This window comes from Alternaria conjuncta, assembly GCF_024043145.1.
Source record: "Alternaria conjuncta strain BMP 0040 chromosome Unknown scaffold_2, whole genome shotgun sequence".
NCBI classification, from domain to species: Eukaryota; Fungi; Ascomycota; class Dothideomycetes; order Pleosporales; family Pleosporaceae; genus Alternaria; species Alternaria conjuncta.
The window spans coordinates 901,908-921,648 of record NW_026250091.1 but is presented as its reverse complement, the minus strand read 5'-3'; the positions used below and the strand labels follow the sequence as shown (position 1 = coordinate 921,648).

General features: G+C 54.0%; 7 protein-coding genes across 7 annotated transcripts; 5 read left to right on the top strand and 2 right to left on the bottom strand.

The window, feature by feature from the left end:
- Positions 1-109: 109 nt before the first annotated feature.
- On the top strand, positions 110-1,858 carry J4E85_001417 (uncharacterized protein; the record flags this gene model as incomplete). Its single annotated transcript, XM_051465703.1, has 1 exon — positions 110-1,858. One exon carries the CDS (start codon positions 110-112, stop codon positions 1,856-1,858), a length of 1,749 nt encoding a protein of 582 aa, XP_051330260.1.
- Positions 1,859-2,711: 853 nt separating this feature from the next.
- On the bottom strand, positions 2,712-4,523 carry J4E85_001416 (uncharacterized protein; the record flags this gene model as incomplete). The annotated part of the gene is made up of 3 exons (XM_051465702.1): positions 2,712-3,299; positions 3,353-3,875; positions 3,970-4,523. The coding sequence occupies 3 exons, from the start codon at positions 4,521-4,523 to the stop codon at positions 2,712-2,714; spliced, it is 1,665 nt and encodes a 554-aa protein (XP_051330259.1).
- A 1,313-nt stretch (positions 4,524-5,836) lies between these two features.
- On the bottom strand, positions 5,837-6,921 carry J4E85_001415 (uncharacterized protein; the record flags this gene model as incomplete). Its single annotated transcript, XM_051465701.1, has 2 exons — positions 5,837-5,868; positions 5,919-6,921. The coding sequence occupies 2 exons, from the start codon at positions 6,919-6,921 to the stop codon at positions 5,837-5,839; spliced, it is 1,035 nt and encodes a 344-aa protein (XP_051330258.1).
- An 898-nt stretch (positions 6,922-7,819) lies between these two features.
- Positions 7,820-11,443, top strand: J4E85_001414 (uncharacterized protein; the record flags this gene model as incomplete). The annotated part of the gene is made up of 1 exon (XM_051465700.1): positions 7,820-11,443. The coding sequence occupies one exon, from the start codon at positions 7,820-7,822 to the stop codon at positions 11,441-11,443; it is 3,624 nt and encodes a 1,207-aa protein (XP_051330257.1).
- A 1,243-nt stretch (positions 11,444-12,686) lies between these two features.
- Positions 12,687-14,587, top strand: J4E85_001413 (uncharacterized protein; the record flags this gene model as incomplete). Its single annotated transcript, XM_051465699.1, is given in 2 exon segments — positions 12,687-14,415; positions 14,430-14,587. 2 exon segments carry the CDS (start codon positions 12,687-12,689, stop codon positions 14,585-14,587), a joined length of 1,887 nt encoding a protein of 628 aa, XP_051330256.1.
- Positions 14,588-17,588: 3,001 nt separating this feature from the next.
- Positions 17,589-17,981, top strand: J4E85_001412 (uncharacterized protein; the record flags this gene model as incomplete). Its single annotated transcript, XM_051465698.1, has 2 exons — positions 17,589-17,795; positions 17,883-17,981. 2 exons carry the CDS (start codon positions 17,589-17,591, stop codon positions 17,979-17,981), a joined length of 306 nt encoding a protein of 101 aa, XP_051330255.1.
- Positions 17,982-18,858: 877 nt separating this feature from the next.
- J4E85_001411 (uncharacterized protein) lies at positions 18,859-19,656 on the top strand (the record flags this gene model as incomplete). The annotated part of the gene is made up of 1 exon (XM_051465697.1): positions 18,859-19,656. One exon carries the CDS (start codon positions 18,859-18,861, stop codon positions 19,654-19,656), a length of 798 nt encoding a protein of 265 aa, XP_051330254.1.
- Between the last annotated feature and the right edge of the window lie 85 nt (positions 19,657-19,741).

The window sequence follows — 19,741 nt, the reverse complement described above, 5'->3', positions numbered from 1 at the left end:
AGCGTGGGAAATCTTGGCGGTCGCAAAATACAGTGGAGCTCGACTTTCGTCCATGGTTCTGCGCATCCACGAGCCGCCTTGCAACCACGCGCACGTTGTATGCAATACTATGGCGCCGAAGCGGAGAAACACCGAAGACGCTGGTGTGGCGCCACAGAAGAGGTCTCGCAACAGTACCGTAACCCCGAGCACCGTGACGTCGATCCTGAAGGCTAACATTCTCGGAGGTGTTGCAGAGGACACACCCGACCAGGACTATGCGACAGACGACTCTGCTGATTACAAGGTCAATTTCACCGACAACGGCACTTTGAGGGCAGAGAGCGAGGCCCGTCGCCAATGGAACTACGTCTGCCCAACCTGCTCGCAACGCTTCAACCGACCATGTCGCCTCGAGACACACATGCGAAGCCACAACAAGGAGCGACCATTTATCTGTACCGAGCCCGGCTGCAACAAGACGTTCCCTCGTAAAGACCACTTACAGCGTCACCTCAAGAACGCCCATCGCGACCCTGCGACCGAGCGGACATTCACATGCGATTGGACCGGGTGTGGCAAGAGTTTCACCTCCAACGGCAGGCTCCAGAGGCACAGAGACGTCCACGAATCCAAATTCTACTGTACCGACTTCCCCCCGTGCAACGAGGCTTTTAGGAAGGCGAAGGCGTTGGAGGCACACGTCAAGATCCAGCACATGGACGTCAAGCCCTTCACTTGTTCTCACGTGGATCAAGAGAGCGGCGAGAAATGCGCGAGTGGCTTTCAGACTGAGGGCGCATTACAACGGCATATGGGCAAGACACATGCAGACATACAAGGGCAGGGCCACTTCTGCATGCTGTGTGCGACGGCTGGAGTAGACGCGGACACAATGCAGAGCGAGTCTGTTGACACATTCACCATCCCGCCACACTTACCGTCTTTCGCGACAAAAGACGAGCTGAACGTGCACACAGCCGAGTGTCACCCACCTGTATGTACACAGTGCGGTCAGAAGTTCAAGACTGCATCCAATCTCAAGACACACTTCGACACCGTCCATGGGCACCCACAAGAACAAACGCAGTTCGCTTGTCCCAGACTAGGCTGTGAGAGTGTCTTCAATCGGAAACACAACCTCACTGTTCACATTCAGACGGTCCACGACAAGCAGTTCAGGTACTCATGTACCCCCGATGCTCTGCAGAATTCAAAACACCCAGATCTCCAAGCCTGGAACGGAGAGAATGCCTGTGGCGCCTCCTTCAAGGCCAAGTCGTCTCTCGATCAGCATGTTCGGAAAAATCATCTTGGTCTCGGCAACCGCAAGCAGCTCCGGAAGGCCGCAAAGTCAAAGAAGAAGCCGGAGCCTTCGATGCTTACCATGCTTACCGGTGTTGGCTATGAGCAAGGCCGCGAGGTGCCCTGTTTGGTGAAGACGTGCGAGTACCGCTTCTACATGGACCGTGATTTACGCCGTCATCTGCTCGCAGAGCATTATATTCCCGAGGACGAGATCGAAGACATGATACAGGAGCGCGATGCTGTCAGTGGAGGGCAGTTCTGGATTGGTGGGTTCGACGACTCAATGAGCATGTTCGACTCTGCTACGCCCAGCATCCCAGAGACGCCTGCTCCATACCTCATGGAGAGCAACATGCCGATGCTACCATATTCTGACTTGAAGAGCATGGATGGGCAAAATGCTTTATTCGATCAGCAATTCGACCAGCTCTCACTCATAAAGGATGACGCTGAGATGGACATGGCGATGGGGTTGGGTCACCTGCCACCAGCCACGGACGCCCAAGAGAGTTTACAATGGGACATGCTAGCCCCCGTTGAGCAGTACAACAGCGATCTCTCTCGTGGCTGAGACAGCGATGCCTGTCAGAGCTGCCGAATGCAATCGTCTGTGGAAGTTGGTGGAGGTTTTCCCATGCCCGATGTGATGGCCGTCAATGATGTTTTCACGAGTTTCACGAGTTAGCAAGATACCCAAATAGTAATTAAATCATGTCAAATACGGGAGCGTCCGATACTCCTGCCATGAACCCCAGATCGCAAACTTCCCCATTCGGCCTGTCAATCATGCCAAGCCGTCGATTCTAGCGAACGGCGTTCGGTCGCTACTCGATCGCCGTAGGGGCGGGGAAAAGCTCCGTAGGATCCAGGCGATCGGGCTGCTAGTCCTAGTCTGCCACACCTTTTCTTCACGCCCAAAGCTATGGTTCACTAGTCGACGAGATTGTATTAGCAGAGACCTTATTCTAGTGTGGGCGCCTGGGTCAGACCAGATCTATGGGAGTATCGTTACATTTATATTTTGGCTTTCCAGAGACGGTGGGTTCAGTGGCTGCAGACTTCATTGTAAACTATCTCATTACAATATAACGTATAACTAGTTATCCAATCAAACAAGATTGGTCTGTTACATATAAGCGGAGCATTTCCCGTTTTAACAACATCTAAAAACCGTGTGAAGAAAATGCGTCTTTGCAAAGGTACAAAAAGGGTATAAAGTCGCGAAGATGGAAACCCGCCGATGCCGCAAAGGATGGAGAATGACTGTGCGTCTGAGCATTTGTGTTCAAGTAAACGCCTCGCTACCCTGTAAGATGCTGACGAAAATGGTGGTGCTGCCCAAATCGATGTCAATGGGACGAACAGATATCGCACAGACGGGAGGTGCGATGTTTCAGAAATCAAGAGCAGCCAAGGCCGTCGCATCATGCCGCAGCCTTGATGTACTGAGCTAGCAAACTTGCTTCAGGTATGGAAATCGTGTGATCTGCTTTGCGAGGTGGCCAGTCTTCGTGTTCGAGTTCTACCGTCAGAGTCGTGTCGTGCTGCGCTTCCCAGTCACGTCGCCATATTTCAAACCTGAGATCCCACCTTTGTAGAAGCCTCTTTCTTCTTAATTCGATAACGGTTTCAAGCCTTGCCAGCTCCTTGTGATATTCCGCTTCTTTTGCAAACTTCCTTTTCTCGTGCTCAATGCCTAATTGCTGTAGCTCTGCTTCTTGTGCTTCTAGTCTTCGTGCGGTGTCCATCTCTTGCCTTGCTCGTAAGACGTTGATTGCACTCGCGTGTCGTCTGGGAAGATCCTGTTGGATCAATCTTTGGTGGTCCAGCTTCTTCAAGTCTTCCTCCGACACAGCATGCACACGCTCTTGGTTGCTTCTCGTACGTAGGCAATACGCCTCAATATACTTTAGGGCTGTCGCTACGTTCTGTGTCTCTTGAGCTTGTGCTTTCAACAGGTCGTGTTCAGCGAGAAGTTGTCGTTCTTCTAATCGCTCCAGGTCCTCATTGTGCTACATCGCTTGAGTCAGCTGACGTATATCACATCAACACGAATTATACCTACCTGTCCGATCCGTTCGTTCTTATCAATCTCAAGCTGTTCTCCCAATTGTTGCATTGAACAATATTGGTACGCTGACAAGGCTTTTCTTTGGCTGCACTCGAACAGCGAGACACGTGCAAGCTCTTCCTTCTGTTGTGTCCTGTAACTTGCGAAAGCCTCTTTAGCTAACGCCAAGCCGATGCTGATCGCCTCGTGTCGGGTGCGCCTCATTGGAGATTGTGGCAAAGCGGAGGAAATGTCTGAAACTAGAGAGTCAATTATGGGATGGGAACTGTCAGCAGTTGAGGTAACAATTTCGCAATAGTCAGAGTCACGGGAAAGAGGCTCAGGCAGCTCGGTAGCAGTCTCCATAGCGAGCCTCGGGTCGTCTTTTGCTGGGACGCGCTCCAGAATGGATTGCGGTAATGCGCTTCCACAGCAATCGGGCGCTACGTGTGCGCCTCTCTTTAATGACTCTTGTATATGTGCGCGAACGTCGGCGTCAGACGATATGTGACCGCATACCAGCTTTGCGCCTCGAGGCCTGCTGTGATATCCGTGGTGCGGCGCGGACGTGGTGCAAGTACTACTAAAAAGACTTAGTAGGAAGCTGTCATAAGTCACTGTCCATAACGTACCCTGAATCCCTTCTGAACATGGAGAAAATGACGGAGCCCCGTTTCTTCCTTGGTTGCGCTTGCTGTGACGAGGCTGAGCTGGAGATGGCGGAAGGTGTGATGGACAGTGTCGATGATTGTCTTGACTGGAAATCAGATTCGGGACGGTCAACAAAGTCTCGAGACTTCTCAACAGGTGACGTAATCTGTGAGCGTGCTGGAGGTGCCCTTCTTGTGGTTGAGCCGTCAGTGGAGAAAATGAGGTCTCTGGAAGTTCGGGAAGGCGCGGATGTGAAGCTTGTTGACTGCGTTTCTTGAGAGTGAATTGATCTGGAACTTCTCTGATCGCTATCCAGCGTCATAGTCGAGATTGCGCGAGAGATGGTTTCTGGCGGGGGTACGAAACGATAAGAATCGGGGACACCAGATTCGCGAGCAAGCAGCGCCACCTCGGCGTCGAGATGGTCCTCATTCTGATTCATAGGCAGACCCAAGGCTTCGGCCAGATATATAGCATCGTCGAATATGGGAGCCGTGCCGAGCGCAACGGTTTCGTCCCATATACGGTCAGGCATTGCGCCGGAGCGCGCATGCACTTGGCTGTTGACTGATGTCAAGAGGTCGCTACCAAGACATGCGAGCGGCGCAAGGGTAGTCTCTTCTTGCGCAGGACAGGCGGCACCGTTGGGAGGGCGGCACACAAGCTTGGGCGACTAACAGAGGGGTGCAGCAAACAGAGGGCGGGTCAGGTGTCGAGGACGCACGACGGTGTGAGAACCTTGGAAGTGTGGTTCACATACGGATGGAAGGAGTGGGCGCTAGAGCATGGAAGACGGGCGCCCACACGCCCACTCTGCAGCAGGTGGATCATCTGCTGATGCTGCATTCAGCATGTCGCCTGCAAGCCATCCCACCCACCAAACACCGATATGACATCTGTCCATGGCCCGCTAATGAGTTTGCGCGCGCCCGTCGAACGCGGCTATCCGACCGACGTTGCGCCGTCCTTTTCGTCATGTCGCACTTTACATGTTTCGCGCCGCCAATCAGGCCCGCTTAGTGACGAGCTAAGTACCGTTGATATCACTTCGGCTGTCATGGCGGTGACGTGCATAGTTCGGCGCCTGTCAGTTCTCCATCTACGACTCGTAGTGGTGTAGCCGGAATACTGTGCCGGGAGCCCACTAGGTGGTTGGAGGATAGCTTCGGCATTGCCGCTTAGTTGCCATGATTTCCGATGTTCTGATGTTCCACCTAGGTGGTAGCCGTCCGTGTCGGGGTCATCCTGGAGCATGTGAAGATGATAATTCGGTTGCGACGTTGGTGATACTGCGCAGGGGCTATCGAGAATAAGAAGCGGTCGGATACGCACAACTGTCCAATTTGGTTTCAGCCTGTAGTCGTCGATCACACCGCCGCCTTGATGACGCAGGTGGTGGTCGTTGGCGCATGCTCCACCTGAGTGTACGAATTTGACCCAGAGTACACGCATTTGTATTGCAAGCTTCGTGATGGGCACTACTCTACTGTCCTAAGCGACTACCAAATCGCATGTTGTACATATGCAGCCAAGGCACGCAAGCAAATATGGTACAGTACACAACAGACATGGACCGAGCTACCGGGAAGCCTTCCACACCCAGCAAATCGTCCTGATGTCGCAAGTGAAAAGACGGGTTGAATTCATTAATAGTAGCTTATAACGGCTCGCTCATATGACGTAATGGTGATCATAAGCCAGGCCCAAAAGTGAAACATGCGACAAAAGAAATATATATAGATACATGTGAGAAGTGCGCAGCCTCGTATGCAATGGCTGCTCGTCCAGTTCGATGCCAGACCGAGCTGGTAGAAACGCCTGAAAATGCCGTAGCCATGAAGCGCAAATCTACCCAGAGATAAGGACCCAGAGCAAGAAAACTAAGACTTGTTAGTATGTTGTCAATGTACGAGTGTGCGGGTATACGTACAAATCATCAGCACACCAAACATCTTTGCGACAAGCCACCTGTTGCCTTGCACGCGGCTCCAGTACTTCATCAGCTCACGCTGGGCACCCTCGACGTTGTCTACAACGTCTTCGGTGTTGGCGTCAATGCGCTGGATCTGTTCTCCTTGTTCGGACACCATCTGGGCGAGCTGGCTGAAGATGCCTCCTAGTTCTTGAATAGTAGACTCTATCGACTCAATTGCTCGCCCCCTCTCTTGAATGTATGCGTTCTGGGGCTGGGCCTCTTCCATGAGCAGTAGTTGTGCGTCCGATTGCGGTGCGCCTCGCGTCAGAGCTGACGACCCAGAAGGTTCGAGCGAGAGCAGGTCTTGCTGCGCTGCATTGGTATTCCGGGCGAAGCCTCCTGGTGATCGACCTCGCTGGGGTGTTTGGTAAAGTGGAGAATCTGTCCGGCCTGGCTCGAGGTTGCTGTGGGATTGCTGCGCAGCTGTTGACAGGAATTGCTCCGTGCGGGATCGCGATGCCTGCATGTTCTTTGTTCGCACCTCCAAAACGTCCTTGAAGTTGGTCCCCACGTTGGTTAGTTTGTCGGACAACAGCTTGACGACTTGGCCGTTGTGCTCTCCTTCTTGGTCCACACCGGGTTTCGCCTTGGGGTGTTGCTTCGAGTTCATCTGCTGCAGTGCCCGCACCTGGCCTGACAGTGCAGTCATGTCCTGCTTGATGACAAAGGTGAGCTCGTCAAACTCAACTGGCCGATCGTCAAACAGCGTCTTGCGCTTGGCCAGCTGTGAAAGGCGCTCGAGCTTCTGCATGGTGCTCGCAACACCCCGCGCGACGTCGGCCGCATTGCGCGCAAATTCAGAGCGCTGACGCCGGGGGTTGGCATCTGCCTGTGTCTTCTCTTGTGCTGTGAGGAGCGACTGCCGTTGCGCGCCCGTCTTGGATTGCGCTTGCCGCCGACGAGCCTGTGCAAGAATCGAGCGGAACTCGTCGGTGCGGTCCTGTATCGACACAGCCATGTTGACGATTCGTTGTGGTGGGAGGGAGGGCGAGGGCGGAAAAGGGGAGGCGCACCACCTGTGGGCAGGACAGCAGGCGCTGCGAATGCACAGGCGACGTGGAAGTTGCGCCGAGGCGGGTGGCAGATTTGTGTGCAGTCGCGGATTTGCTCAGGCCCCGTTTGCTCGAGGATCCAGGGCAGCCACGGGCGAGATGCAATTGTGAGGTGATGGCGCGCGACACGCGGTTCGTAGACGGGGCGTGCGAGAGCTGGCGGCGGCGGCGGGGTTTGGCCTGCAGGAGTGACGAGAGACGCGGGATGCAGTCGTGCGCGGCGGTGAATCGGAAGCGGCGTGTTCCTGGCGAGTCGGGCAGAGAAAAGCGGAATGTGTTGAGGGTCGGGGTGAAATGGGGAATGGGGAAACGTAGTTAGTTCCGCGTCGGCCAAACTTGGACGCCCTGCGCCACACCTCCACGGCGCGCTATACTGGCCGTAGACCCGTCAGACCGCGCGGAGCAGCTGCATCAAGGGGAGTTGATCGCTAGCTCTCCTTACTCCTCCACCGCGTCCTCTGCGCCCATCCTCGCCTGCCCAGCTGCTCCCGTCGAGTGCGCCGTTGTCGTGATCACGTCGGGCCTTTCGCACGCGCAGGCAGGTGACGTATCCCCCGGAAGCTTGGTCGAGCCCTCATCAACCCTCCCGCCCGGCTCCAGCCACGCTGTCTATCACCACTCCGGCCACCTGCACCACCACTGCCTCGCTCCCCCGGCCCCCACCGTTGTCGCAGACTCCATCTCGGCAGGCTGCCCCTCGTCTCTCCCGGTTGCATGCGCTGCAGGACATAGCTGGCGTTGGGCTCGGCCCTAGTAGAGCGAGAGCGGTGCATCCTAGCCATCTCCGGACCCTCCTACGCCATCATGTCTGGCCCCTTCCGCTTCCAGCAAGAGGAAGCCAGGTCGCCGCTGTACGTACCGCCTCTGCACGCGCATGTCGCCTGCTGTCCTGAACTGACTCGTGTTAGCGATCGGACCGCGTCGCCCTTCTCCGCCGGCCAGCCTGTGTCGTTCAAGACCAATGTCAACCGTGCCAAAACGAAGAAATGGGTACAGGCGAAGAAGAACGCCTACGACGGCGACGATTGGGGCGGCTACGACGAGTACGACGAATACGGCGTCAACCAGGAGCCCGAGCAGCCACAGCCTCTGGCGCAGCGTTACTATGCCCAGCGGACGGAGCAACCATCGCGCAGCTTCACCGACCCCTCCCAGCAGGCGCCCCTCCCACGACCCCGAAGAAATTCCTTCGAGCACGGCGAGGAACAGCGCGCCTTCTCCTCAACAATACCGCAACCCCAACATGGACACGGCCACGAGCATGAGCAGGGCTACTCTGCCATGCCCCCGCCTCTCCAGACTCGCATATCGCAGGTCCCTGCCGATTTCACCCCGCCGCTCAACACACAGTTTCCCCCGCGCAAGAGTAGCATAGGCCAGGGAGACATGCCAACGTCTACTTCGCCACGATCACGCAATGGCAGTCAGGCATCTGACAAGCCGCTACCCTTCATCAGACCAGCCGACATATACAAGCGGCACCAAGAGGAGCGGGAGCGGGCGTCAATGGAATCATCGCGACCAAGCCTGGACTCTCTTTCTTCTCCGATACAGGACAACGTGGTCTCTCCTCAAGAAGGCGGGCGATCGCTGCAGCCTATGGAAACCGTCGCTGAGCGCAAGAGCGAGTATCTGCCTGATTATGATGCAGCAGCCCCGCACGACAAACAACAACCCCAGCAAAATCAATCCCTTGCGTCACCACAGGATGACAAGGGTCTGCGCTCTGTTGTTGATCAGGCATTTACTCGCGCTGACGAATCGCGTTCCGTTCCGCCAACGCCCATATCAAACGACAACGATTCAACTTCAGACCTTCTGAGGAGCAATACTGGAAGCACTTCCGGAATCAGCCCAATCATGAGCCGCGTGCCCAGTTCAGCAGCCTCAGCACTGAGAAACCGTGATCAAGCAGAAAGCACCACACCCGCCATCGCAGAAGAACCAAGTGAAGTCACGACGCCCGTTACCCAGCCAACCTCTGCGAAGATCGTCGAGCCCATACACCACGTTCCACGAAAACCGTCCCCAGGTCACAATCGCAACTTCTCCAACTCTTCTCTACCGCGCAGCGGCCTCGCTACGCCCACACGCGGTGACAGTCCTGCACGATCCCCTATCTTAGCACCGAGCAGAGACGTACCCGAACCCTCCTCTGCCCTTGTTACCATGGAAAGCAACGAAACTCCGGGCGCAATGGAAGGCGGCCTTAATGGTCCATCCCCTGCATATGCTACTCGCGAGGCTGATATTGCTACTGCTGTCAGGGATGGTCCAGACAATGGCGCACCCGGACTGGGCGCTTCAGAGCTTCAATCACAGAACAACTTCCTCGAGTCGCATAACGCGCAAAGCCCTCTCGATGATGGCTTGCCGCGCGATCGCTCAGAGTCTCCAAGCAAGGGTCGTGTGCAGGCGTTGGCTGGCAAATTTGGAGAGGTGGCATCGTCGAGACGTGGCTCTACACAGTCCAATCGCTCGAGGAACAGTGTTCAATCGTGGGAACGGAGCAACGATAATTCACGTGCGGCGTCTCCAACGAAAGCTAGCCCTTCGAAACCCAGCAGTCCTGTCAAAGAATTTCGTCCCCATCTTCCAGGCCAGTGGGAGTCTTATGCTACTACCGCTATGACACCTTCGGATCTGGGCGAGCAAGACCGTCGATTAAGTTTCGCGAACAATGGTCCGAGTGCGCTCAACAAATCCGATCTGACGGCTACAACGGATAAGAAGCCACTTGCCGGGGCATTGTCGGCAGAGACGGACACTCCGGATCCGCTCGCCGCTCTTAGAGATGCTGGAGCTGCAATGGTCAATTCTATCCGCACAACCTTGGGTGCCGATGACCAAACATCCGAGACTCAACAGCAGCAAGCACGTCGTACTGACCACGGAAATATCTATTTACCAAGGCCTCTTCAGCTAGATCGTACTGGCACTTCCGGCTCAAGCGTGCCGCCAACTCCCCCCGCGAAAGACACCCCGGAATCAGAATTTCCGCCACCCCCGCCTTTGAAGGAGAGGCCCTCACAGCCCTTCAAGAGTCAGCCTAAACGACCGAGTCTTGATCCTCAGTTAAGTACTGACCCTTCTGCTGAAGACCAGGAAAGTGACCGTCTTCGCAAGGAGATTGTCGCCAGTCTCAGCCCTTTCAAGGCTCCAGCGTCGCCGGCCAGCGAGTCTAATCAAGCCTCGCTCCACCCCGCCAGCCCAGGCACAAATCGTGCTAGCTCTATTCTGCCCAGTGAGTATGATACCTACTGGGCAGATGAAGATCGGGCTTCTCGTCGATCTTCGCAGGATACTGAGCGCTATGCTCAAGATCAGCCATCCGATGCAGCCATGTCTTTTCTCCCACAATCGGAAGAACCGACCAAGCCTGTGATACTCAATCGATTTAGCTGGGAGGCAAGCAACCCGCAACCGCAAACACCAGACCAGCAAGCGCACGGTGTAGCCGCTGTTGAGCCTACAAAAGCCTCACAGGCAACGGAGAGTCGCCTTCCCACTGTGGAACGAGCTGCAGATCAAGAACGACAAGAGTGGTCAGAAGGCCTTCCGGACTCGTACTTTGGCCCAGAGCACACTTTCACGGTTACTAAACCTGACCCTAGTAGTAGCAGTGATATGCCGCAACGATCTGCTTCTCCAACCGTCGATACTGCGCGCCCCGGAACTAGCCCTGCTCGAGAAGAAACACGCTCCCCGGGACTTCATGTTGTCAACACAGAGCTCAATCCCGAAGCCGTGGATCTCCCACCACGTTTCAGTGCGGAGCATGAGCAGACTTCGGGACTCGGAGGATCCAGCTTGAACGAGAAGCAACGGATAGAGCAGCCTGCGGAACATCCCGCAATCGTAACATCTGACGACGAGCCGAAAACACCCATTGCCGTACAGGAGGAGCCTTCGCCGAAGTCGCCAATTACGGACAAGCCTCTGGGCGCTCGAGAAATAGCAACGCTTAACACTGCTGCTGAGCGAATTGACACCTACAACAAGACACGCGAGTACTGGGCGACAGTTGATCATGGCCTTAATGACTGGCTACGCTCTGCGCTCGAAGCAAACCCCGAGCTGGCTACGCAGACGTACCCAGTACAGCGTGTGCCTACAAGCTCGGCACGTCACAGGCACACTGGCTCTCTTGCACTGTTTGGCAAGCTTGGTGGTTCGAGTAGCTACGACGTGAGCGCCGACCAAAATAACAATGCTAGCGTACCAGTCCCCGCGAGCTCAGGCTCTCCCACTAATCCTGCATCATCTGGTTCAGGATTTGGCGGACGAATTGCAAATCAGCAGATGCAATTGAAAGGCAAGGACTTGCTTCATACTGCTAATGTGTTAGGAGGGAAAGGCATGACCAGTGCCAAGGGATTGTTTGCGAAAGGCAAGAGCCGTTTCGGCCGCGAAAAGGTAGATAAATGATCTCTTCTACCCATTTTCTTTGCTTGGCATTCTCATCGTATGTCACGACTACCATTTTCCTTGGTCCATGGACTACAGCGGGTGATTGGATGTACTCGTATGGACATTGAATGTGGCGTTTCTGACCTTGCTTTGGGCGTTTTCATTCTTTCGCCATTTACGATCGTAGTCCTCGCCTGTAGCTTCATAATCATCTCAACGTAATGCCAAGTCTGACTGAGGCGGCTCAGCTTCCTTACGACGGTGTTGTTTGCTGATGTGATGCGTGATTCAGACCTCCTCGTATAACCGGGCCGACTCTGCTCCTTCTTCGCGCGAAGCTTCTCAAGAGCCCGAGCTCGTCACACGAAGATCGAGAGCATCGTCAGGAGTGCAACTGCTACGCTCCATGACGGAAAAGGAAAAGAAGGGGGAAGTCTCGAACGAAGAGAAGAAGAAGCGTCGATTTTCATTCTCGTCCCAATTTCGGCGTGCCAGTCGCTCCAGAACCAGACCGAGTAGTGTGGCGCTGCCGAAAACTACTCCATCCGTCCTTGACTCGACATCTAAGACCTCGCCTCCCCGCGAGCTCCATCACTACCTGATGGGGGAACGTCGGCCGCATTCTTTCCATGCTCCAGACTCTTGGGTCGGCACTCCACCGGCTGCTCTCAACGAGTACTTCAATACTACAGCGATGCGAAGAAGCTCTTCGCAGGCGCATTTGGGCATATTGCCGTCGCCAGCAAAGAGTGCCTTTTCAAACCAGGACAAGGACGCTGAAGACTATGTTCCGCCCGTTCCCCCCATTCCAAACGAGGTTGCCATCAAGCATTATCGACGTAGGTCTAGTCAGGACAGTGCCAGCCATCGGATGTTGCAATCTGTTATTCGGCATTCAACCCCTCCTATTGTTCTGAATAGACATTCGATGCCAGCAGCGATTACGAGAGATCCAAAAAGCCTCGATTATCACCCAGCTTTTGCTGACGATAATAACATCTCTGGTGCGCAAGAAAGAGCGAATGACTATAAGACAATGCTTCGTGCCCCAGAGGGATCTTTCCAACCAGACCTACCTACAGCAGAATCTGATGATCTCCGACGCGATGGGTTTCAATTCGGGTTCAGTGACGAATCGCCAAAGAGGGTCAGAGATCATCGCATCGATGATGACGATCAACCGCCACAGTTGAATCACGACCCATTACCAACATCCTTGCGACATGGCCAGCAACCGCCTCCTATGTACACTAACAGACACATGGATGTGAGCGATGAAGACAGCGACAGGGAGCTTGTTCGTGGAAGAAGCTTGGCACCAGTGATAGCACTGAATGCGAAACAGGGATCTGACAGTGTCAGCCCTGTACTAGCTCCTGTGGGCAAATCTGCCAGTATTACATCAGATAAGAACGGGGATGTGGGGGATGTCGAGCGCGATGACCAAATGCGTGGAGCCCGGGTCATCAGGTATGAAGACACACCCTTTGTGCTGGCGCGACAGCCACCAGACAATGTCGCTGCTATAGAATGGCCGTCTATGGATCCTCTCAATACCCTAGGTTCGAAAGAAAGGGCCCAGGAGTCTGCAGAACACTCGTTCCTGGACATCGGACACGAGACGTTTGTTTACGGCAGCGCTTCGGTTCCGCAGCACCACACAGTCAACGAGCTCGCCAGCGCAGAACAAACGATCCGCCAGGGAGAACGTGCATCTAATGTTGAATCGCCTACTCTCGGTCTTCTTGATGATGCCTTTCGTACTGGCAAAGTCTGGCGAGTATCGTCGCTCGAAGCTAGTGTACCTGCATCCGAGGCGCCTTTTGATGTCAAAGACGACGAGGGCATGTCGAGAGATGAAAAGGCGGATGCGGAACGCGCTTTCAGTCCTGTGTGGTTTGCTAAGAGCGACTTGCAGCTTCCGACAAGCACTCGGGATCTTGGGAATGCAGATGGAAGCGCAGAAATCCGCGCGACAACATCTGGAGAAGAACGCGACGCGGACGCAGGCAGTCGAGTAATGGCCGTTGGCGCGATTGCAGCCCCAGCCCAGCAGGAAATACGAAGACATGGGGACCGGGAGCCTTCGCTTAGCCATACCCTTGCGGGGGCCAGTGCTGCGGCGGCTGACAGCGACACCTCGACGCGCTCCGCGCCGCCCTCCTTAGTTGTCGACGCCGCTGAAAAGCATACCGCCTCTAGATCACTTGGTCCATCATGGGGCCGCGGACACAGCATCATTGATCCACGCGTGGCTGAGCGCGCTTCCGATGAGATGGGGGACGAAAGCAACCTCGTCACGCCCGCCGGGCAGGTTCCGCGCATTACCACCCAGAACGGTCCGGAGACACCCAAGGCTGGACAACCGTACAGCGAGCATTCACGTCCCGCCATGTCAAACAGCCACTCCCATGGCCAGGCCAGCTTTCCGGACTTCAAGCACCAAGCACAGCAACTGCAGGTTTCAAATAGCGCTACGGCGGCTCCAGAACGGTCAAGATCCATGCTCTCGCAGATATCTGCCATGGTTTCTGACGAGGGAAGCAACCCTTACTCTCAAACATCTACTGGAAGATCAACCCCGTCAACAATTCGTCGCATGCAGCCAGAGTCCACCGTGAAGCCTTCGGCAGTCCCACCACAGATTCCAGAGGAGATTTTGATGTCGTATGGTGGCGACGATGGTTTTGATCTTTACGCAGATCATAACGGAGTCGTCAAGGATGTGCAAGACGAGCATGGCCAGCCTTTGCGACTTGGACATCTCCAGGTGCGAGGGGCAACTACCCAACAACAGCCATCACAGCCTTCAACTTCCGGTATTGCGACAGCGCCATCATCTCGCGATGGTGATCGCCCAAGATACAGTTTTGAAAGGCCAATGAGCTTCGTCTCAGGACCTGAAGACCAAGACGGCAAACCTCAAGATCAGATCAACCAGACCGCATCTGCAAATGCAACGCAATCTTCCCCTGTCGCTATGCAGCATCGTAATCAGTCCCAGCAATCACTACATATGGACACAGTGTACTCACCGAACCCGCTAGCAAACGTCGCACCGCCCTCGGATCGGAGCGCATTGAGGCACCAGCCAATGCTTGCATCTGGCCCATCTCCATCCAAGAATATCTTCCAAGCGGTAAAGTCAATCGACCCCAGTAACAAAACCACTCAGATTACCGTCAGTTCTTGGCGTCCTGCGGGCCATCAAGCTTCCCAGCAAGCAGTTTCCGGAAGTCCTGATCTTAACTGTCAGTTACCACAGGCCACTCAAGCTTCGGGTCGGGTTCCGCTAGCAGAACAAGAGAGGCCAGCAATTTCGGGGCCGCAGAGCAACCCGAATCGCGCACAAGGGCAGATGGAATCTCATGGACCCAGAAATCAATTTGAACTGCAACAGCAATTGTTGCAGAGGCAAGGGCAATACCAAGTTGCCGCGTTTAGACCACCCGCCAATTCTTCGTCTCAACCTGCCGAGCAAACATCAAGAAACCAGGAGAAGTCATCTTCGAAACCTCGGCTTACATCAATGTTCAAGAGCTTTGGTGGTAAGACACAGGCGAACCTCCAGCATACGACCAACTCTGGCAATACAGCCATAATCTCCCAGTCCAAGCCACTTCCGCCGGATCCTAGTTCTGGTACTCCGCTTCACTCTGTAATGGACAGATTTATGCGCCCTAGGGAGGCATCGGCAGAAAAGCTTATCGACCAGCAACATCCTTTCTTGCCGCATAGTCGCCCAAACATGGGGCAGCCACCGGAGTTTGGGCAGGCTTCGTTACAGGTACACTCGGTAGAACCGCGTGTCGATTCGAGAACGCGCATTGCATCCGACCTTCCCAACGACTTTTCATCCCAGCAGCCACCGTCAATATCCAATGTTCAAGTCCAGGCCCATCAAGTATCATACTCGAAAAGACCAGAATCTGGCAAGAAGAAGAGATTTTCTGCGTTGGGCGCTCTGTTCATTCGAGGTGGTGTGAATGGTGATGGATCGGCTATGAAATACAAGATGTCAAAAGAAGGAAAGAAGGCACAGAAGAGTATACAGGCGACCGCTACTCCAGCTACTCCCAGCGCCTCTCATAGAGTACCTCAGCATCAGCAGAATAAGCCACAGCAGTCTGGGTTAGCATACTATCCTCCCGGACAACTTCCGCCTCATACCATACAAAGTAGGCCACCCCTGGGTCAAAAGCTTGGGCCATCGCAACCAGCACCCAACATGCATCCTCAAAAGCTACCTCAGCCGTATCAGCAACAAACGCAGCAAGTTCTGTCATCACGAGAGCCAATCTCTAGTTTACATTCAGAGGAAGCGTCTGCATTCCTTAAAACAAAGCAGCTAGCGATGGAACACAAAGCTCGGCAAAGCAGCTTACAATTGAATCAATCCCAAGCTTCCAAGCCTGGGATTGAAGCACAGCCCTATAGTGCACCATTCCAGAACACTCTTGCACACACGCGAGATCAAGATTCGGATCCACCTCCTGGAGGATACTATAATCATCGTGCTGAGCCAGCTCCAGCTGGGAGTGGAGCCTACGCAGCTTCTTTAGCCGCGCGGGGACAGGTAGATCAACGTAATCAACCGCAAACAGCTCACCAAGGAGTTTATACGGTCCCACAGGCTGAGCGACAGCAGCAACCCCCCGAAAAACAGCAGTCTGAGTACGAGCAGAGTGTTCAGAGGGACCATCAATATGAGCGACAACTAGAACAACAAGCACACCCCGAGACATCCCAGGACCACCTTGCCCATCATACCTGGCGAGCACAACGGGAGGAACTACTACGACAGGAGCGATCTGCACCAGAGCACAATAGGCCATGGCCGAACGACGATGCGTGGGTGCAACGACCGCGTCAGCAGCAACAACACCAATCTTTGGTAGAGTGGCGACCGAACGACTATCAACCTCAGCTTCCGTACCACAATGCGCACGGCTCAGGACCTCTTTTTGCTTCTCAAGATGATGAGCCGATATCTCCACCTGCAGTGTCCCCTACGCAAGAGCCGAGTTATGACGCACCTCCAATACCTGCGGCGTATAGTCATGTATCTGGGGCATTTGTATCGCCGCTTGATCGGCAACAGCAGTCGTTGTCACTCAGTCAGACGGATGCGCCCGTGCAACTTTCAGTGGATCAACACAATCGTCCGCTTTCGGAGTCAATAATGCAGGCTGTGTCGCCGCAAGTGTCTGCACACTCACAAGTACCTCCAAACGGTCGAATGCACTCGGATGCTAGCACAATGTCCCTCGTGTCGCCAATATCAAACTCTCCAGCAATGCCTAGCTACTCTCCAGCCCCTAGTAGCCAACGGTACCAGAATCCAAGGATGAGCAGCATATCAGAAGTCCATCAGCAGGATCTTCCATGGCATCTCGACTTCCCAGCAGGAGCAACCGAACAAGACATTGTTCGAGCACGACAGGGACAATACATGCAAGAACGCTTTACCGCCCAACAACAACAGCAGGACGAGAGAGCTGCCGGATCACCATCGCCTCGTTTATCGCCCGAGCAGACTACGCTAAATACTGTACCTCCACATGCTCAAGCACACGGCGGTGGATTCAGGGAAATTCTGCCGCGAAGTTTCACGCAGCCCTATGCGACCTCGCAGGCAGCACAATCAAGTCAAAATCTTCAGCCCATTATCCGCCGCGACGCGACACCTGTACAGCCAACACCGATACATCCGGGACAATCCCCGCCACCCGCAGCGTATCCTCTGCCCATGTCTCCCGACCCTACGGTGATCAATAGTCCCCAGAATTTCATTGCAAGCGAATTTGCCCCACCTCCACCACCAAAAATAGCCCAAAGTCCTATGCGACCCGGACCTTCTAACGCCCAGCCTTTTTCATTTGAGGGTCAACGGCCGCATTCTCATAGCCCATCGTCGCCAAACTACGTCTATACCTCGTCACACGGGAATGGATCCCAGTATGATGTGAAAGCTCAAAATGAAGCCCCACCATCATATGACGGTCCTGGTGTGCCTAATAGTGGTTTAGATAAGAGTCGCCCCGAAGGACTTCGACCGCTCAATATCACAACGGATCTAGACGGTGAACCGCGTGATAGACAACCAGATTCTCGTCCACGTCAACCCTCGATTGGTATCCTGCAGCATCCACAACCCGCCTCAATGGCTGCTTCACCTCAACGCACATCACCAGACATGGGTGCGGAGTCGTTACGTCGCCAACTCCTACAGCAAGAGAATCTCGCCCACATGGAACGCGTCCAGCGCGAAAAGGAGAAGCGCGAGAGACATGAACGCGATAGGCAGGAACGCGAGGCTGCAAGAGCAAGAGCAAGAGAGCTTGAGCGCAGCGCGTCTGGTGGCGGGCAGGTTGGCAGCCTGAGAAGCATTGGCGGTAGCACTACCGGAGGAGCTTTAACCTGGGAGAGACGTGGGAGTCACAGCAATAGCAGACAGGTATTTGAGCTGCCTGCCGTGGAAGATGACGAGCCCACTATGAAGGCGACTAGTTATCCTGGACAGGAGTGGGTACCTCCCATGTGGGATGGTGACTGAGCCCCAGTCTTTAGTTCGCCCTTTTTCCTTGTGATCATCCCAAATTTGGTCCATTCGCGCTAATTCCCCCCGTTAATGTATTCGACGCGAAGTGATATGGTCGCACATTTCCTTCTGTGAATATCACACATCATTGCATCTTGGTTGATCTACGCGTTTTGAGCGAAATTCGGATACCCTCATCGTTTTTCCTGGTACACATTGGACAGTCTCGGTCTTCATCTTCTTTTCTTCGTCCAGCTTTGTTTCTACTTCTGTAAATTGTGGGTAATAGTAGATAAACCTTTTTACCTAGGGCAGTGCAGCGCCAGTTCCGCACTACACATCCCTTACAACATCGATTTAATTCACTATCTGCTCGGCAAGACAACGTATCCAGTTTCTTCCACAGTTCGGACCTGATGGGGAGTCAAACTCGTTGCCAACACCAAGATCTCTGTACCGTGGTCCTTAGGGGCCCACCTCTGACGATGAGAGAAGAGCAGAATATTACCAATCCAGACACAAACATTTGCTCAATCGACAAAGACGTAAAAGCTGCAACACACCATCTCGAACGTTTCGAACTTCGCGATCCGGCCGGGTTTTAGAGAGGCAAACACTAGCGGCGCCCAAACACTGTTAACGCATACCTACCTCAAACTTTTCACTCGTGTCTGGACAACGCTATGCGGGTATTGTGTGCGACGTCGTCTATACCAAGGGAAATTAAATCCCCTTCGCCCACTACCGATGGAGCCTTTTCCGCCGACGCTTGATCTTTCTAACGGTACAACTCACTCCTCTTTTCATCAGTCATTCTGCTCAACTCCGATAAACCACCCGTACGAGAACCTCTAGAAATAGCAGGCATAAATCATTCAATTAGAACGCCACAATGTTCCGCAAGATCTTCTCTGTACGAACAATGCGTCAACGCATAACACCTAGCGCCCAACCCATGTCGCGATTCGACAGTCTCCGTCCAAATACTCTCGACGCTGTTGAAGCTTCAAACGCCGAAACCGAAGAAGGTTTCGGCTTCATAGTCGCCTACTCAACTTTCCACCCGTGCTCAACGCGTCCCCTTTCTTTTCCGCTATGCAGCGGGATGGTAACGCCAATGCCTACAGTATTGGAATCCACGTCTCAAAAAAATGACATGAAGGAGACTATGAAGGATAGTAAGAGAGAGAAAGAGGAGGGTGTGGAGGAAGTAGCCTTTAAACCATGGCCATACTCCCTCCCGTCATGGCTTCGACCAAAAGCTAGTACAACCTTTTCACTCATGAGCGACAGGACCCTTCCGATTTCTGCTGTAGTAGATTCTGAGCGCACAGGCGTTCTACAGTTCATTCTCTACGGTGTCCCGAATCCAGAACGCTTCTCTTACAGCCAGGAACTAGTGGCGCCGGGTAGTCTTTTGCATAAGGTTCTCCATGGGATCAAGGAGATGGATGAGTGTGAGGGTACTGTTGCTAGTGTCACCGTTGTCGAAAGTGAGAACGTAGACTTGGGCGAGGAGAAAATCAAGAAGGAAGAAGATGAGGCCATAGTGGTGAAGGGTATTCAGAGCAAGGTTACAGTGGAAGATGTGCTGGAGAAGAATAATCATATGGGGCATGGGATGATAGCGAAGCAGCGCTTAGCTCCTTCTCAGAATTTAACTTATGATAAGCACAGTGCATGTAAATAAGGATGAGGACGAATACTTGCAGCCTAGAGCTGACATAAAGCTCAGATCGAATCTAAGCAACGTTCGTTACACCATGTGTCTACTG